General features: G+C 40.0%; 1 protein-coding gene across 3 annotated transcripts in view; it reads right to left on the bottom strand.

The window, feature by feature from the left end:
- Nucleotides 1-1,227: 1,227 nt before the first annotated feature.
- TAF4 (TATA-box binding protein associated factor 4) overlaps nt 1,228-18,570 on the bottom strand; it is a 36,435-nt gene continuing 19,092 nt past the window's right edge. Inside the window, exons 3-16 of one of the 3 annotated variants that reach the window (XM_048963036.1) lie at nt 18,351-18,517; nt 17,773-17,892; nt 16,682-16,801; nt 15,826-15,933; nt 14,937-15,026; nt 13,662-13,913; nt 12,471-12,618; nt 12,014-12,128; nt 11,210-11,379; nt 10,467-10,597; nt 9,072-9,197; nt 7,354-7,410; nt 7,151-7,270; nt 1,228-3,193 (exon numbers count right to left, since the gene is read on the bottom strand). In XM_048963036.1, the coding sequence (XP_048818993.1) occupies nt 3,026-3,193; nt 7,151-7,270; nt 7,354-7,410; nt 9,072-9,197; nt 10,467-10,597; nt 11,210-11,379; nt 12,014-12,128; nt 12,471-12,618; nt 13,662-13,913; nt 14,937-15,026; nt 15,826-15,933; nt 16,682-16,801; nt 17,773-17,892; nt 18,351-18,517 (1,892 nt within the window). In that variant the 3' untranslated portion in view covers nt 1,228-3,025. Of the gene's footprint in view, nt 3,194-7,150; nt 7,271-7,353; nt 7,411-9,071; nt 9,198-10,466; nt 10,598-11,206; nt 11,380-12,013; nt 12,129-12,470; nt 12,619-13,661; nt 13,914-14,936; nt 15,027-15,810; nt 15,934-16,681; nt 16,802-17,772; nt 17,893-18,350; nt 18,518-18,570 lie in introns of those variants that run through there. The other 2 variants (XM_048963035.1, XR_007380187.1) reach the window with 2 other exon arrangements.

Below are 18,570 nucleotides of genomic sequence, written 5' to 3'. Positions count from 1 at the left end.
CTGAAGCCTCCAATGAAATCTGAGCTGTTGGGAATACTGGTGGCATTGATCAGTGTCTATGCGTGCCTTTCCCTGCATATTTCAATGCCTTGGAAAGCGTACCAGTTCAATTGCAAAGCTGTGAAATATGAAAACAAGGCTCACATCAGAGTGCATCGTATCTCAGTGGCTCCATGGATTTCAGTGCTAGAAAAAAGCCAACAGCAGTAGCTCAGGAGCATTACAGCTACACACCATCTAATTTATGGTGCTGAAGTAGAGCAAGGCTAACATAAGGCAGGGTGCAGGGCCTGCAGGTCACATGCAAGAGTGCTGCAAAATTATAGTGAAGGGCTGGCGCTGCACCAGGGCCCAGAGCTCCCCTCCCTGCAGGGCACTGACACACCAGGGCTGTGCAGCATTCACTGTGTTCAGCTCCAACTTCTGCTCTGGGTCATAAAGCTTCTGAGAGGCTTTAAAATAGTCACCATCTCATTCATATATACAAATGTGAGCTACAGGAGGGCTCACATTCCTGCCTGGAAATCAGGGACTGCCTCTGGGTGGGAAGAACTGCATGGAGCCAAGGGCTGACTGCACTTCCAGACGTGATGTAAACCAAAACCAAGTGCTGCAACCTTACAGATTGCCTCCTCTGCCCAATTCCTCTGGCTGCTCCAGCACTTCCCAGCCTTCTGTCTGGACAGCAGAGCGCCAAGCAGCTCCAGTTTCTCAGGTATGCCTTACCCCAAAGCAACACACCAGGGTCAGGAGGTTCTTCCCAACTCACCTGCAGCAGCTCTGTGCTCGTTGGCTGGAAGGAAGGCTATGACAAGCTATGACAATGATGTGGCCAGAAGTCAAGGCCGTTTCTTTGTACTTAACAACATCACCTAATTCCAAAGACAGAGCGGAGTTAACAAACAAGTAAAACCTTCCAGTTTTACTTTTACAAGTGCTGTACCTGATGTTGAGGAGCATAACACTGCTGCAGCCCTCTGCTTTGCAGTGGGTCTCTGTGCCACGTGAGCAATGCAGCCCTCCAGCAGCACACGTGGTGCAAGAATCCATAGGTAGGTTTGTCTGTCCACAAGAAGCAATGATGAAAGCCACTGACTTTTCTATGCACCTAACAGGGGGGACTGGGACCTCACAACTGTGAGTTTATTTATTTTTGTAAACCACTCACGTGGGGAAAATTCTTTTTTAAAAAATCAGAAGCGAAACATTCAGTACAGAGCATCAGAAACAGACCTCCTGGTTTTCACATCAGCAAACAACGAGTCCCTGATGGTGCTCCTTCACAGCCGTGCTCCAAGTGCTCTATCACACCTCCTTCTGCATCCCGCTGCAGCAGCTGTGGCTCAGGAAGCAGGCCTGCCCTCAGCAGAGGAGATTTTATTACATCTTCACTAGATCAAAACCAAACACTTCTCAGGATCTCTTCAAAAAGTTTCCCCACTTAAAAACCAAGCACAAAACACCCCACCAGCCATTGGCCTCCATCTGAGATCCCCAAGCCAATAACGATGCTTCCAGATGGAATAAGTTACACACCTCCAAAACAAAACAGAACAATAAGAAACCAAAGTGCATCTTTAGCAAACAGCATCCCCTCGGGCAGCCCCAACTTTTACTGTACCAAGAAAAATAAATTCAAGAGGAGAAAAGATTCAGAGAGAAAAATACATTAGCAAATACAGATAAATTTGTTTTTAATAAAGGAGTTAATTTTCTTTCAATCCTATATAAAACAATAGCAATTAAAAACTTCATTTTTGAAAGTAAATATTTACATATGAACAAGTAACTGTGCAAAATTTACATGAAAAAAAATGGAAAGACAGGATTTCCTAAAAGACAAAATGAAAGGGGTGTAACAGTTGTCAGGTGTTGATAAAAATACTGATCAGCATTCAGTTTACACGCAAGAGAGTTAAATTCTACCATGAGAGGTCACACAAAGAAAGCCAAAGTATTTACAGTCATAAAAGTACTATCAATAGACAATTTAATACAATAACCTCTGAAAATATAAAGAACCAATTAGTATATTTGTAATAAAAAAATAGGTACAAAGAAGGGACTTTGCTCTGGACATCTTTAAAGTAGGCCCACAGCTTGCATACAGTCTTTTAGCAAAATAATTATAGTTTACATAGCCATTTTTATGTTATGTGCCAAAAATTATGTACAATTACTGACAAAATACACCAACCATTTTTCAACACTTGATTCACACTGATGATTCCTCTCAACTTCGATTTTATTTAATCTAAGCTTTCACTTTAGCTAAAAAACACAGTGCAAGTAAAATATATTTATGCTGAAAAGGTTTCTCTTTTTTTCCTTTTTTTCCTTTTTTAACTTTACAGCTTTACAAACTATAGCAAATAAAATGCATTTTTACAGATGCTGCTAAAACATTCAGAAGTAACCCTCCTTTACGGGATTTCAGGGCCTCTAATAAGCAATAATGTGATTAAAATTGAGGTTATGTTTAAAATTAACTGTATATCCCTCTAGATTTTGAACATTTGGGGGAAAGATAAATATCCTTAAAAAAATCAGTTTGCTTTGCTAACTGACTGCTCAAAAAAACCAAGCTAAATGAAATGAGGTCATCTGCTGTAGACATATGCCTATATAACTGATTGAGTTGAATAAAACTGAACTGAAACGCACAATTAATGTCAAAACTGCTACAGGGCTGACAGGGTAGCTAGTTATTTGCTAAACGATTCCATCAGTCTTTATATATGGCTTGTTTGGCAAGAAGGCCACTCAATCAAGAGATGAGTTAAAGTTTAATTGTCCTTTTATAGTATCCACAGGCCTTGTAAGTATCCTCACTGTTACAGAAACGTATTTTCTCTCACACTGAAGAGTTTATTTATAAACAGGAATATAAAACTGTTCCATGTAAAGAGGTGGCTGTTTTTCAAACAATATCCCATTTGCTTGTTACAAAAAGGCGAAATCTGCAAATATATAAAAAAATGTCCCCAGGCGGCTCTCCGTCAAAAATACCTTGATCTTTTCCACTTTACTTAAGGAATGCTTTATATAGCAATAGTGAATGGCTTGTCTCTCGCTCATTTTCTAAACAAAATATGAGGTCCCTGAGGTTCACCCGCGTTATCCTTTGTCGCGTAAACTGTCTGGTTGTTCCAACTCCAGAGCTGCCTGGGACTGCTGCACTCGAACCAGATCCCTGCGGAGGAAAAGAGCAGAAGCATCAGAACAGGTCTGTGGCCACACTCAGTGCAGAGCTTCGCACAGAAAACACAAGATGAGAGCCAGCAGAGGACGTCCAGGCAGCTCACTGACGGTGCACGCTATCAACTTAGGCATTTCTTAATTAGCGTTTTATTACCTGCAGTTCAATAATTAAATGCTATCGGTGATGCTTAACATAATTCAAATTAAACAAACGAACAAACCGTACCAAAAAGCTGCTTCTATCTGTAGTAAGGCAATCCCACGAAGCAAAGCAAACAAAAAGCCTCAGTGTTTGTACAGACCCTCGCCCTGCAGCTCTTTCAGAACTGGGAATTGCACCCATCCACGGGGCTGGGAGGTCTCCAATCACGCCCTTGATCTCCCCTGATCTTCACAGCAGAGTGCCACCAGCTCTGCCTGTTGCTGACGACAGCTGGGACCAAGCTCAGGATTATATTAAGCAGCAGCTATTCTGGACACCAGCAGACATTCTCTAACCATCTCTGAATTCCTGTCTATCATTTGGCAACGTTTATCCCTCTGGTACACACTGGTCATCTGCCACAAGTAAAGCATTATTTGTTACTTCAGAAAAAAAAAAGAACAAGAAAAACAGCAGAAAGACCACAAGATTTCTTTAGAGATGTTTAGACATGCCACAGCCCTTCTTCAGCTGTTTACATGCAGGTGGACTCCTAACCAAGCTGATAGAGCAACTCTGCTACAGCTGAGTCGAATTTTCACTTGCAGAAGAGAAATCACAGCTGTGAGAGGACACAGGTGATTAATACAACTCCTATCTGTTTTTTATGCTTTCCTTTACGTAAGCAAGGAAATCCCACAGTGCTTTAAATGCCATGAGATCCAGCAAGAACGCTGTCTACAGTAACAGACTGTCTCTTTCAGCAAAGATATGGATGTATCACTGAGTCTTCCAACACGTGCACCCAGTGCCCTGTCGGGCAGCGATGCAGGATAGCAACCGAGGCACAGCGCTGCTCCTCATCTCCCAGCACAACAGAACGGCAGCAGTGAGCACAGCCGCCAGCAGATGGCACAAAGAGACCAAAAACCAACTTTCAGCTCCAGCTTTAGAAGCCCGGGATACTTTCAGCAGCTGCCCGTTGGAGATACTTTGCTCATTGTGCATGAGAAGAAATCATACATGTGGAGTGACTGGAAACAGACCTCATTTCCATGGCTTGCTTATAGATACATTTTTTTCACCTCCAATTTCTTTCACTAGAATGGTCTACTACTCTTTTCTCCATGAATTTTAAAAACCAGCTGACACCAGAAGTCCATTGCCTGGCATTCTGGAGCATCAAAAGAAGTGTTCCAAGAACACCGTAGACCTGAGGAAAGCAAGAGTAGTACAGTAGCACAAGAGCCATGTGAACAAGCTGCTCAGACACACACCCATGCAGTCCTCTACATGTCACATCTGTATGCTGATTCTTGGTGCACACAACTGAGGAACCAACCTAACCCTGTGTTGGAAGGTGCTGTCACTGCAGCACACCACCAGCAATGGAGTTGAATCACAGAATGGCCAGGGTTGGAAGAGACCTCAAGGATCACGAATCTCCAACCCCCTGCCACATGCAGGGCCACCAACCTTCACATTTAATACCAGACCAGGCTGCCCATGGCCCCATCCAACCTGGCCTTGAACACCTCCAGGGACGGGGCATCCACAGCCTCTGGGCAGCTGTTCCAGCACCTCACCACTCACAGCAAGCACATCATTTGTCGAGCCCACAACCCCTCTGCGCTGCTTAAAGGCCAGATTTCCAAAGGCACATTTTAAAGCACTTACACAACATTTGTGCTTATTTTCTATCTACTTCAATGGACACTGGATGCAGGACAGCATGGGATGCTAAGTGTCAGATACATACAAGTTAGGAATAAAAGGTCTATAGAAAGAAAGGCTGAGTGGGGTTCTTTTATTTTTGTCTTTCAAACATTCCTTAGAATCACAGAATTGCTCAGGTTGGAAGAGACCTTAAAGACCATCAATCCAACTGCAACCTTACCACACTGCCCTAACAACCCTCTGCTGCATTAGGAGAGGCTCAATCCTCATTTTATTATATAGACGACTTCAAACCAATAGACATTTTAGGAGCCATTATAAAGAGAGGTAACTGCTACTCCTGTAGGCACAGAATGAGTTAAGCAGCTTTCTCATAACTGTCAATAGAATCAAGTGGACCTAAGACTGTAAAAATGACAGCAGCCTGTTGTGTTGATTTTGAAACAGTACAGTTATTACTTAGAGGTGATTTTACACCAAATTAAGATTCAGCATTCCGAGACATCAAAAGCTTACATTTACAAATCTGTGTCTAAGTAATGACAAACCTTATTTTCCACACTTCTTGTAATATGCCTTAGCTACAAACTGCACACAAACGGCGACAAGTGGAGCTCAATTTAAAAATGTCAAGTGACACAGCAGCAGAAGCACAGCTGTGAGTTTATCAGATCAAAAGCAGCTGGTTCTTAATTAAACGACAAAAAATGAGATTTCCTGGAAACCTGTGGTTAATTGGTTAACCAGTAAGCGATTAATCTAGGATAACTAAATTAGTCAGATTGAGATGAAATACAAACAAGCGTTCACAGCAGATATGAAACACATTTCATAACCCAAGTGACACGAACAGCCTATTGACAATGCTGCACAGCTGAGCAGGCAATGCCACAGGAACACCCCGGGAGATTTCAGTGTACTGCTCAGAGGCCACATCATTTATACCAGCATTGATCTCAGGGCCACAGTCTGCAAACTTCCTAATTTTAAACTGCATTTACAAAACTTTAATTCGGGAATTTGTTAACTTCTATAGAAACATCCCTATCAATAGTAGGCATTTCACTAGCTTTCAAAACTCTGGATTGTTTATGGAGATGCTCAAGAGGCTTGATTCTAATATAAAGATGCCACCTATTGGTATTCAGATTGTTCTGTAATGTTTTACATCAAGGATTTGTAAATTACTGCTTCTAACAACTCAGTATAAAAGGAGGTGAACTATCCTGAAACAGAGCTTCTCTACAGCTGAAACTGCCTCAGCAGCAAAAATGTGGGATGCTCATTCACAAGCAGAATTATTCAATTATTACTATCCTGTCACTTGCTATCAGATAAATTCTGCAGGGAAAACACCTCAAATTATGAAAACAGAGCTTTTGGTCCTGTTAATAACAAGTCCTTTTTAAGCATTAGAGAAACCCTATATTCAGTGTCTTCCATGCACAAAGCAATTTTACATCATATCATGTTCATTAACTTGTTTACAAATACTGCAGATAGTTTATCAATCTACCTGAAATTAAATGAACATCAAACCAATCAAATATGGAGCATACTGATAACTTTGTCAGAAGAGACTTTTTTAATCTTCAAAAGGCTAGATTAAGTTGTGAGATATCCAAAGGATGTAGGTGAGCACCACAATCACACAGAAATTGTCCAACTGATCTGCTGGAGAGATCCTAAAACTAAGGCCAATCAAAAGATGATGAAATAAATTAGGCAACTTCCTATAATTGGAAGCTCCTAGTGATTCAACTCTATCACTTCAGCCACCTCACTAAAGGCATTAATTAGGCTGTGCTATTACTTAATCAGTTTGGCTACAATTATAACAATCTCTTCCAAAACCATGGCGGTCCAAAAAGGCACAGACCTGAGCAAACAGCAACTGCTTTCTAACATGCCCCAGGTCCCACAGAACAGGGAACATCACTCAGTTTTACTCCCCATGTCATTGCATCGATGCTAAAAATTAATTCTGGTCCTGGAGAAAGAAGATCTGAACACATTCAAAATACAATTCTGCTACTCAGAAACTTCCACACACGAGGGAAGAGAGCTGTGAAAAAAAGTCTTTTACAGTGGAGTGGTGCAGCAAAACCAAGAACTGCAATTACACCATACCTCTGTCCCTGATCCAGATCCCGGTGAATCCACTTTCCTTTTCTTCCTTGGGCCAATTGCAGCTAATGCAGTCAAGTTGGCATCCCTCTGTCTCATCTGTGCTAGCTCTTGTTGCTGCATCTGCATTTGCCAGAAAGAGGACCATTAATTACTTTTCCTTTAAATTTTCCAAATAAAAGTTAACCTTAAAGTGAAACACTTACCTCCTTGGCCTTCTGTTTCAGCCTAAGCTGTTCTGGATCTTCTTGCCTGGATCGAGACTGTGTTGATAAAATGACGAACACGGACAGGTCAGGGAAGAAAAAGAGAAAGAAAAATCAATTAATTTACAAAAGCAGTTAAAAGAGGATATGTCTTATACTGCATATGAAGGCTTTTCTTAACTCCCATGGGAAGTGGAAAGTAGCTACCTACCACTTTTGGAGAAGAGACAGGGAAGGAAAATCATTCTTAGAAATTAAAAACAGCTTTCCATTTCTTAGCTTCAGGCAATTGTTTTTGAGAAAGCACCCCCCTTCTTCAGCTTTGTTAAAAACAGGAAAGGAACAGCACACATTTATGCCTAAAGAAAACCACTATGAGGCACAAAATACGCACAACTCTGAACCTCGAAAAGGAATCACACCTTTACCTTTCAGAAGAATTCCTCCCATACATACAACCACATGGTTGGTAAGAACATTATTTGCTGTGCCTACAAATGGTCAAGCTGCCATTTGAACAGAAGGCCACTTAAGTGGCCAACAGACCTGAAGCATCACCACCTGCCCATCGTATTCCATACTCTTAGAAGTAACAGAATGCCTTATTTCAGTAAACTCTATAGTCTGATGATATTAAGGCACTGCCTTTGGTTGTGTTTTTGGGGATATGTGTATCAGCTCTCTTTGCTTCTAGTTTTCTGCTTTTTTCCAAGAAGTCAAACAAACAGAAAATGGGAAGAAGCTCAAGACAGTCTTTCATTCATACTCCTCACACAGCAATACCACGTGTATCCAAATGGTGTTTTCAATCCCATACAACAAAATAATTTATTCTAATTCAATACTCAAGCATCCTTCAAATGTTAAGCTTTTCCTCATGATTAACCAAGGTCTTTCCTGCTGCACTCCAGGTGCCACAAACACAGGAAATTATAAGAACATGCAAATTACTGTTTCATAGAGTAAGTGCAGTGATTTACATGTATCTCACCCCAGTCTTCCCTCTTCTGAAAAGAATGTATAAAATCTTTTCTTACTTCATAGGTCACATTTTCTAGACTTGTAAATTGCTTTCCTTCAGAAACCTACCTGCCATAGGGCTCCTGGACAGAGTATTCCATCTCAAGTGTAATAAATAGGAACCAACTGAAATGCTTGCTGACATCTTAGGTGCAAACATTGCACTAACCGATTTTGATGTCATCAACTCCTACCTTACCATAACAGAAATCCTAGGTTGTTTTGTGAATTGTGCTCCTTCCTAGGTAGTCACATTCATCCTATATTTGGGTCACCAAGTACAACCGAAAAGGGCAGTGCTTACATCAACTGCTTCCTATGAATTACATTTCTTCTATTTGTCAGAACGTTTCTGAACTCTATTCCCCAAAATACTGGTAACTTCTCTACTGCATATAATTTAGGAATACAACCAAGCGATAAAATTAACCTTTTTCCACAGTGAAAAGCACAAAGACTGGCTTTGAGGGCCTACTGAATCTGGGGAAATGCAATGAGAAAGGCACAGCAGCTGCCCTTTCTGTGGAAAGCAGAACAGAGCTGTACCTACAGATACAGCCCTCATCATGTTCCACCTCTGAAAATCAGTCTTCCCCTTCACTGGATGTCCTTTACAAAGAGAAGAAATTCTGCACTTTTGACGTAAAAAAAAAAAAAAGAAGACAATTTGCAAATGTGTGTGAAATCCAAGCACTTGCCTTTGCTGCGCGCATTAAAATTTCCCTTTCTTGTTCATCTTTACGCTGCTTCTCTATTTGATCAAGTTGTTCAAAGAACTTGAGCTGTGCCCGAACGTCACTTGCTTGTTCGTATCTTTCATCATCCTGAAAACATGGCAAATATGTTCCTCATTACATATCTTAAAAACAAAGCTGTTAGCTTGTACTGTACTGGAGAAGAACATATACATTTAAATCTCAACTGTTCACTTTGTCCTTTTCAACCAAACAGCAAGTGTGTGTTTACACCAGTCAAACCAGCTCTTAAAAGCATTTTGTTCTATTTTGTGAATTCATCAGACTTTGACTTCCACATTAATACCATCAGCGTTTTACCTTCACAAACATATTTTAGATTCTTTTTTCTTCTATTTGCATCTATTAAGCATATGCATCTGTCAGACAGCAGTCCTGAGAATTCAGAGCAGCGCTCCTTAGTCCCTCACTGATCCCAGCAGCATTAACAGATGCAAGCAACTCCTTCTAATACAACACAGCCGGGTGATTGAAAAGCAGGTAAAACTCAGTAGTTTGTTTTATATTCAGCTACTTGTTTCCCTACAAAGGGCCTCATTTAACATTAGTTACCATCAAAAGGAGTAGAGGATATGCTTCCTATGTGCTGGCAATGGGAGGAGGGAAGGATATAAATTGATGTAAGCCTCAATACCAGATTTGGCTGCATCTTCTTGCTAGGGCAGTTGTAGAGCTGGACTTCTATGACTCACAGTATCCCTTTTTGGAGGGTCAGAGCAGTCAAAGAATATTTCCTTGAAAGGAAATATTAATATATGTTCAATGATTACTTTCCTCCCAGTGCCCGGTGGGCCCATATAGATAGAACTCCAGAAACAAAGGAACACAGGGGTTCTACAATTATATCATCACTAAGCACACAAAAAAGGCTTCTGGAGAACAGCTCCTCCAAGTAGCTTCAACTGGAGATCAAAAAGCTAGCTGGCAATGTTGCTGTACACTTGAAGAAAGGAAATGAAAGACGAAGAACTCATCTATCACATCACTCAGCTTTGCTCTGGGAGACTTGATGCTGACTGACCTTTACCAGACAGCACACAATGCTGGGGTGTGGTGAACAACAACAAATCACATCTTTTATCTGCCTCTCCCATTGTATAATCACTCAGATTTTACACATTTGATATAATTAAGTGGTAGGAATAGTTCATCTACATTTGTTTTAAAAACTATTTACACATGCAAGCTGAAGCCTACTAGTCATCCAGATACATTAATATCTTAGTGTAAGATGAATCAGAGACAATAAACAGCCTAACTTTAGAGAATGAAGAACATCGAACACATGCACATAACAGCACACTGTGTGCAGTGTGATTTGTGCAATTAAGCAGTTACCTTATAAGAAATATTCCTTTGCTGAGCAGTCTCTGATAGTTTTTCCACGAGGTTTTGTAGTCTTTGTTGTGTAGCATGTGATACATAGCTAACTACGTCAGGATGGACTTCTGTTATTCCATGTTTTTTACCTATGATCAGGGCAAAAAGTTATAGAAAAAATAACAATTAACAATAATACTTATACAATTCAGTTAAACATCATGGCCAATGTCTATCATGGAAACGTAAACACTTGGCAAAGCAAGGCTTTCATGCATGTATGAAAACAAGCATTAGATAGGAAATGGTATACAACCAAGTTTAGCCTAGCAAAGCTTGTGACTACTCAGAAATGCTGCATGCTACAGCAAAACAAGTAACTGAAGAAGGCCTTTTGTTATTCTATCACTTGTAGATTTGTAAGTAAACATGATAAAGTCACTCCTGGATTTATCTTTCTTTCCAAAAAATTTCATTATTTTTGTTGCTGTATGATTTTATACAGTCAGTTTTAACCAGGTACCGTAATTTTAGTGTTAAACTGCCATACTTCTATAGCTTTGTTATTCTTCACACCATTCCACTTTCATAAGCTGAACGATCACCTACAAGCACCCAATTACACAAAAAGACAACTGCTCTAACAACTTTAGAACTACTCAAACTAATTTGTACGGAAAATGCCTTTCATTGAACACAGCACTGGTGAAATGTGCTTATTAAATCTCCAGATGATTACATCTCCAGCAACATCAGCATACCTATTTCTAATATCCTTCTTTGTAAAGGTGCCGAGAAGAGGAAGGTTTCATCTTTACAAGACCTTGTTAACGTGCCCACCAGCTCTGAGTTTGTTGCCAATATCCGAGCACTTTCCTCTGACAGGTTGACTCCAGCCATTGATGCAACGTCATTAATGTCATCATCATCCCTTAAGAAAGGAAAATTCATTACAACCATTACATTTACACTTATATCTACACACACTGCTACAAAACCACGGCTGCACATAATGAGTTCCATAATGAATCTGAATATTCCGTTTCATTTTTGCTTTTATTATGTGCTAAAATTAAACTAACATCATTGGATTCCAAAGAGGAGCATTTCTGTCATTTTGCATTTCCTAACTGTTTTTCTCAATATCTTTTCTTGTGCAACATTTTGGTACCTTAAGAAACAAGAGACTAGATACATCACCACCACAAATAACAATAAACTGCTCTCATCGTTGTAAAACAGGCTGTACATCCAAACAATCTGAGCAGAGTTGGAAGGTGCAGAGGAATGAATTCTATTTGCTTGTTCAGACAAGAATTGTTTGTGAGTTTAAATATTTACCCTTAGTGCCAGGTAAATGATAAAACCAATCTGGCACAAGCATGTCCACAGCTGTTTGTACAAGTCTTTAAGGAACAAATCTGGCTACAGAAAATCAATTTTCAGTTCTTGTGCATTTACCTAGCCTGATTCAGCACCACTAGAGTACATGGACAGGTTCCCACTAAGTTCTGCAGGCTGCCCAGGCAGTATGTATGAGTACAAGTGAGCACATGGTTCCTCACCTAAAAGAACCTCCCCCAGGTTCTTTCAGTTTATTCTTCTGAGCAGCAGCTACTTGTGTTGAAACAGTGGCTATAGCTTTGTTTCCAGGTAATACTGTTGGTTTTACCACAGGTACTGCAGGAAAACAGACAAGATTTGTACATCAAATTTGTGTCAGAGCTTAGATTTACAAGCCAGTCACAGGTAGTAACGACAATACGCCTGGCACAAAGATTTTGCCTCAACAATTTCTGTCAGCATCTCACCCACCTAGAGCAGTGCCCTCCCATACAATTCCAGCACCCACACATTTTCTCTGGCTACAAACACTGCCCTGCACGCGTGCACCCCCAGCCACTACCCTACGCACTGAAGATTTTAGCAGTGTTGCAATAGTGCACCACTGGCACCTCAAAAGTGATGCTAAGCAAACCAGCTGAATGCTATCAGAAAGGCACGTATCAGGTGACCTCCTACCTGTCTGAAGTTGATTCAGTTGAATTTGCTGAGGAGTAGTGAGCATAATACGACTGTGTGGTTGCCGCAGTGCTACCATCGGTGTCTGTGTCAACGTTACCTGTGGGGGCCTTATCAACGTCCCTGCTTTCTGAGGCTGTTGAATAACCTGTAGGAAGAAAAGAACCTGTAAACAAATCTGAAACAACTAGGGCTAAGAATCAGGTGGGAAAAACAAAGCCTAACAACCAACACATCCGTTCGTCGATCTAGGCTCAGCACATGTTAAGGTATTCAAGTTTCTTTAAAATGAAGTCATTCTTGGTTGAAAAAAAATTAATAACCCACTTTCTGTGACCAAAAAAAAAAAAAAAAACAAACCAGCAGAAAACCCCCTATTTCTGTTTAAGAACTCTATCTATAATCACAAAGATATGTTTTCTACATTAGAAAAACGGAGGCAAATTGCATCTGTCTGAACAGATTTAAGAACTAGAAATAATAGCAACTTGGTACAGGTAATTCAGCTGGTTTTACCTATACTGTTTTCATCCAGAATCAGTGTAAGCCACAGCTGTGTAGCTTTGTACTAGGCTGCCTTTTTTTCCCCCCTTCTTTTTGGTTACACTGAATATTTACAAATTGACCACAGTGATCTCTACTTTCCATTTCTTGCAAGTGTATGGATAGAGAAGCTCAGACAAATGGTTAAGTATATATATACTTATATATATACTAAGCAGCAAGAAATCACAGCAATTCAATTGTGCACATTAGTCAATACCTATCCCCAAAAAAACTTATGTGGAGGCACTGTTTTGCTACAAGAAGATATTAAGAGGTGGTGTGCACATGATACTACTCTTACCTGGTTTTCATTAAAAGTTTACATACAGATCTAAATTTTTATTCCAGAACAGGAGAAAGAATTTGTCATTAGACTTATGAAATAGAAAATGAAAATTCCTCCATAATACTGCTCTCATGGCTATGGATTAATTGAGAAAATCTGCCAGCATTTTTGTTAAAACAGGAAATACAGTATTTTAATCAAATTGGATTTTAAATTATATATATTGTTCTCCTCCTTAGCAGCTACCCTTAAAAAACTGGTCAAAGACCTTCGACTGAATTAAACAATCAACCTGTCAAGTCACTGCACTCTGAGAAACCACCTGTTCAGCAACAGATGACACACTTCAACTTACGTACCAGTGGTGTCGACTGTCCTTGTTTACTAACACCAACTTGTGTAGGCTGAGTTAGGCTGATTACAGGTTGCTGTAGAGTACTTGTTACAGTTGCAGTTGCCTTCCCTGCTGCGCGCTGAACTGAAGGGCTGAGCATCACTGCTGTAAGTGCAGTTGTTGCTTGCGTTGTTGGCTGCGTTGTTGGCTGCTGTTGACTTTGCTGAATGAAAGCTGCAGAGTCTGGTGTTAACTGTCTCAAGGCAGGTAAACTCCTCTAAAAAGAGGAAAGGAAAGAATTTGCTTGAGTATTTTAATCCTATATCACAAAAGAAAACGTTAATCATAAACAGCAATTCATTTAATTTTATTTCATTGTAACAGGATGCATGCACTTCTACATTAGAAAAGAAAACATGATAGCAGCACACAGAAATACCATGCCACTTCCCACTTTAAGCTAGACAGAGCAGCAGCACCTTTAGTAGTAGAAACTGGGCACATTGAGCCCACCTAGAAACCTTAACATATTTAACAGCCTAAGCTCACATTGCCTTCCTTGACTGCATTCCTAACTATATACACCAAGCTATAAGATGTGATGGATTAGACAACTGCAGTGTTTTACTTACATTAGCTATTTCTGTATGGTAACAATTTGTCCCTGTGAATAGCTCAAGTATGAACAAGCATTTAAGACCCCAGAAACGTCAACACACACCTACAACTATAAATGCATCCCTTAATCATACTTTAGTCAAGATATACTCTTACCATAAAGGGCTGTTGTACCTTCTCTGATTTTTCAGGTAGAAAACGTTTCAGAATAAAAATTATTTTGAGCTGTGTCCAATGACTATAAAGTTTATGACAGATTGCATGTATTATTTAGAGATGACAACCTTCCTGTTTATCCACACAAACACGCACAGAAGCTTAAGAGTGTGAGTTTGTCCAGAAGGCAGGCTTTTCTCTCTGATTCAATCCCTATTTTTCAGAAACCATAATAAATCAACTCCTAGGCTTGGAGCTATGGAAAGAAACAGTTCATAAGTCATAGGAAGAAAACCCTCACTTTTCAGATTTCTTAAAACAGCCACCTACTGACTATGCCAATGAATTATATTAACAAACTTCTGGAACCAGGAGACAAAAAACCTTATTTTAAGAGAGCAGAAGCCTAACCAGGTACCATTTCAAACTCCGTCTACACCCTCTTGGAATTCTTGTAGTGGCAGAAGATATGCTTGTGCTCACTGCTGCAAGTAGATAACCAGGAGGTGTAGTGAACACACATTACCTTCAGAAAAGGCACAAGGTAAGGTTGAGGTGAAGAATTAAGTTCTCTATAGAGCCTACTGGTGAAATCTTCTGCTTCAATTTTTCCATCCTTCAAAAAGAAAAACGGATGAAATTGCAGAAATTAAATTCTTCAACACCAAAAGAAGAGAAATACTAAATCTATTGAAAATTAGTAGCTTTGAATCATTCTCCACTATTTTACTTATCAGTAGTTTCATCACAGTAACAATCTTTGAATGCAACTGTCTCTCACAAAAGCAGTTGTAGATTCCTCATAGGAAGACACATTTCAAGATTTGATTTTGAGACTACTTCTAGTTACTGTGTGATAACACCTGGAATACACAACTTCATCTTAAACTAAAAGTCACTACCACCTACACTGAGCAGTAGTAATACAGAAATAAAAACTCATTCTATAAATATTAATTACGTCCAGCTTTAACATTAGCTTCAGCTATTACGTTTATGTAAAAGTTTGCAGTTTCCTACACTGACCCATCGTGCCAGCTGTGCTGAACTGCCTTCCCTGAAGTACACAATTCATCTTTTTGTTCTTTGTTTTATCAATAAAAATTGTTGAGTTTAAAGACTTCATATCTGCACTATTTGCACTTAGATTTAACTCACCTAAGTCAACTACTATAGATTAACGAGTGCCATGGGTAAGTTCTCATGAGAGCATAAGCAAGAACGTCTGCTTTTCAAGCTTCAAATAAAAATTCATGCATATATTTTAATTCAGAAAAACTCTTTTCAGTTTCATTTTTCTGCTATTTTAAGATCTTTCTCCTCATCATAAGAAAAGCTTTGAGCTGACTTGGCCCACATACTGCCATCCCACAAAAAAGTTACTTTTGAACTTTTTTTACCAGTAGGTTCTGTACCAATTCTTTCACATTAGCTGCGGTCTCTGAAGACTGTTTTCCAGACGATGCCAGTTTTATTAATGTAGATAGAAAGTTTTTACATTTCTTCACATTTTCCATTGTTTCCTGTTAAAAAGGGACAAGGGTGAAGAAAGGAAACAAAGGAAGCTGAACTCTTTATAACAACTACTTTGACTACAAACTCAGAGAAATAAAGTCCTTCTCTCAGTTCATCACCGAATAATACTATCTATAAATTCAGGGCCTCTGCCACGTAGAAAATAATAAGACTGAAATAATTTTTTTGCTTTATAAATACACACCTTTTTTACATTTTTGTTATCAGAATATAAAAAATTCTGATTCTCAATAAAACTAGGAAATGCAAAGTATTTTATGAATGAAAATTACGTGAAAATAGGCACTGCAGAAGAGCAACAAATAGCAAAGCTCCTCTTCCCAGCACACAGCACAGTGCACTCTGGTTCTCCCCGCTGCACAGTCCTATAAACAAGTATCTTGAACAAGTCAGTGTCAGCTTCTTACCCCTTCTCATGCTGATTCCTTTCTGCTATGTCAAACGATACACATTCCCACGAATACGTAACTCATGGTTTTTAAGAAAGGAATACTTTAGAAGCCATTACAGAAATAAATTTGACACTTTGGCAGCTCTCAAAATTCAAGCGCTCTGCGTTTCACACTTAATAAATTATATGGTGCTGCTTAAAATTTTACTCCTTTTCTCCAAGACCAGTAGATAACACAACTCCTACATCTTTACTGCTTTCCACTTTATCAGTGGCTATGCGTGTGTATAGCTGCACATACAGAAATGCAGCAGAATTGATTCTAAAAGCACTCAATAGCTTACTGTGGCAGCAGTGGAGGTTGCTGTTGTTCCTTGCACTGTTCTCTGAGGAGTTCCAGTTTGTACAGCTGTTGCTGCCCCCAACGTAGTTGTTTGTGCAGTACCACCCAGAACAATCTGAGGCTGCAGAGAACACAAACATAAGATTACTGTACTTGGAATATATTAAAACATGATTGCTTCCTGATCTGTCAAATAAACCAAGCCACAGGACAGTAGCCCCTCTTTCACAGCTACTGCAAAAGGATAATCCACTTTCTGCTGCAGTGGAAAGAAAGAGCCACCAGATGGCACAACATGCTACACATTCGAGACCGGAATGGCTGAAGTCGATTTGAGTATTGCACGATTTCTGCTTACTGAATTAAGCAGCAAAATACACAAGCATACCCTCATACAGCTGAACAATAGGATAAAGCATTTTTCTGCTTTTACAGACAACTTGGTAATTCAAAGTAAGATCACCATCTTTAAAGAAGCAGCATTGTAAATAAGAACTTTTCACACACAAAGTCCCACTGACAGACTTCCCACATCCTACTTACCACTGCAATCAATACTTATCAAGCCAAAGCTAGCTCTCCAAACTTTAACAATACCTTTGTAAACTTGCTCTTTATGTAAAGATCCACAAGAAAAGCGGTGCCAAAGCTATATTACTGATATTTGGGAAACAGAAAAAGGAGACAAAGATTTAACTTGTCTCGTTTTTCATAATCAGAGTAAATGAGAACAATGATGCACACATTAGAGGAAAAAATACACAGATTGAATGATCTCTTCCTTCAGTATAACAGCAGTGTAAATGAGTGAGACTCAGATACATTCATTCTTGGGCCTGGAAAGATCACTGACAGAAGCAAAGGCTCTGAGGGGAAAAAGGTTAATGGGGTGTATAACAAAAGCTGCATTTTTCTCACTGATAACAATCCTGTACACTCTTATATACTGTACACTCAGGGATGAAGAAAGCACAATTAGATGTTTAGGTGATAGCATTTGAATCCTATAATTGCTGCCTGGAAGTCACATGGATCGCTTCACACTTTCTGCACCATGTCTTACAATCATGTATTTTGTGTCCACAAACTTACCTGCACAACAGGAGGGCGCTGTAACGCTGTTGTGGGCTGCACTGTCGTTTGAGCCTGAGACACTTGCTTGATGATAGTAGTTGGTGTCACCTGTCGTGCAATAATAGATGTTCCTGGTGCCTTGGGAAAGAGGAATAGAAAAAAATATTCAGAGTGGCTTGGGTTCAAAGTGACCTTAGAAATCATCTAGTTCCCACTCCCTTGTCATGGGCAGGGTTGCTACCCATCAGATCAGGCTGCCCAGGGCTCCATCCAACCCTGCCTTTAACACCTCCAGGAATGAAGCATCCATGCCTAGTTCCTGTGGGCAGTCCAGACCAGTGTCTCACCACCCCCACCTCCTGACATCTAACCTAAATCTGTCCTCCTCTAGTTTAAAATCATTCCCCCTTGTCATGTCACTATGAGACCATTTGAAAAGCAGCTCTCTGTCCTGTTCATAGGCTCCATTTAAGTATCAAAAGGGATCAACAAGGTCTCCCCAGAGCCTTCTCTTCTCCAGGCTGAACTTTCTGGTGTATTCTTCTCAGGCGGAATCTCAGTGTTTTTTTTTTAATGCTACAAGTCACTGAACTAACCTGCACTGTTGATATCTGCACTGGAGGAGCACTGGTAGGTGTAGCAGGACGAGGAGTCATAGTATTCTGAGGCTGAGACTGGGCATGTGCCTGTGCTTGCATCTGCGCCAAGGCTTGTTGAGGGATCATCAGCAACTGCCCATTCTCACTACGCACGAGGACCATGCCTGTTAAAAAAGAAACTGGTCAACAAACACACTGCCTTTTTCAAACGTGAAGG

This window comes from Lagopus muta, chromosome 16, assembly GCF_023343835.1.
Source record: "Lagopus muta isolate bLagMut1 chromosome 16, bLagMut1 primary, whole genome shotgun sequence".
In the NCBI taxonomy this organism is placed as follows: Eukaryota; Metazoa; Chordata; class Aves; order Galliformes; family Phasianidae; genus Lagopus; species Lagopus muta.
The sequence above is the reverse complement of the archived record's forward strand: the minus strand, read 5'-3'. Positions and strand labels throughout refer to the sequence as shown.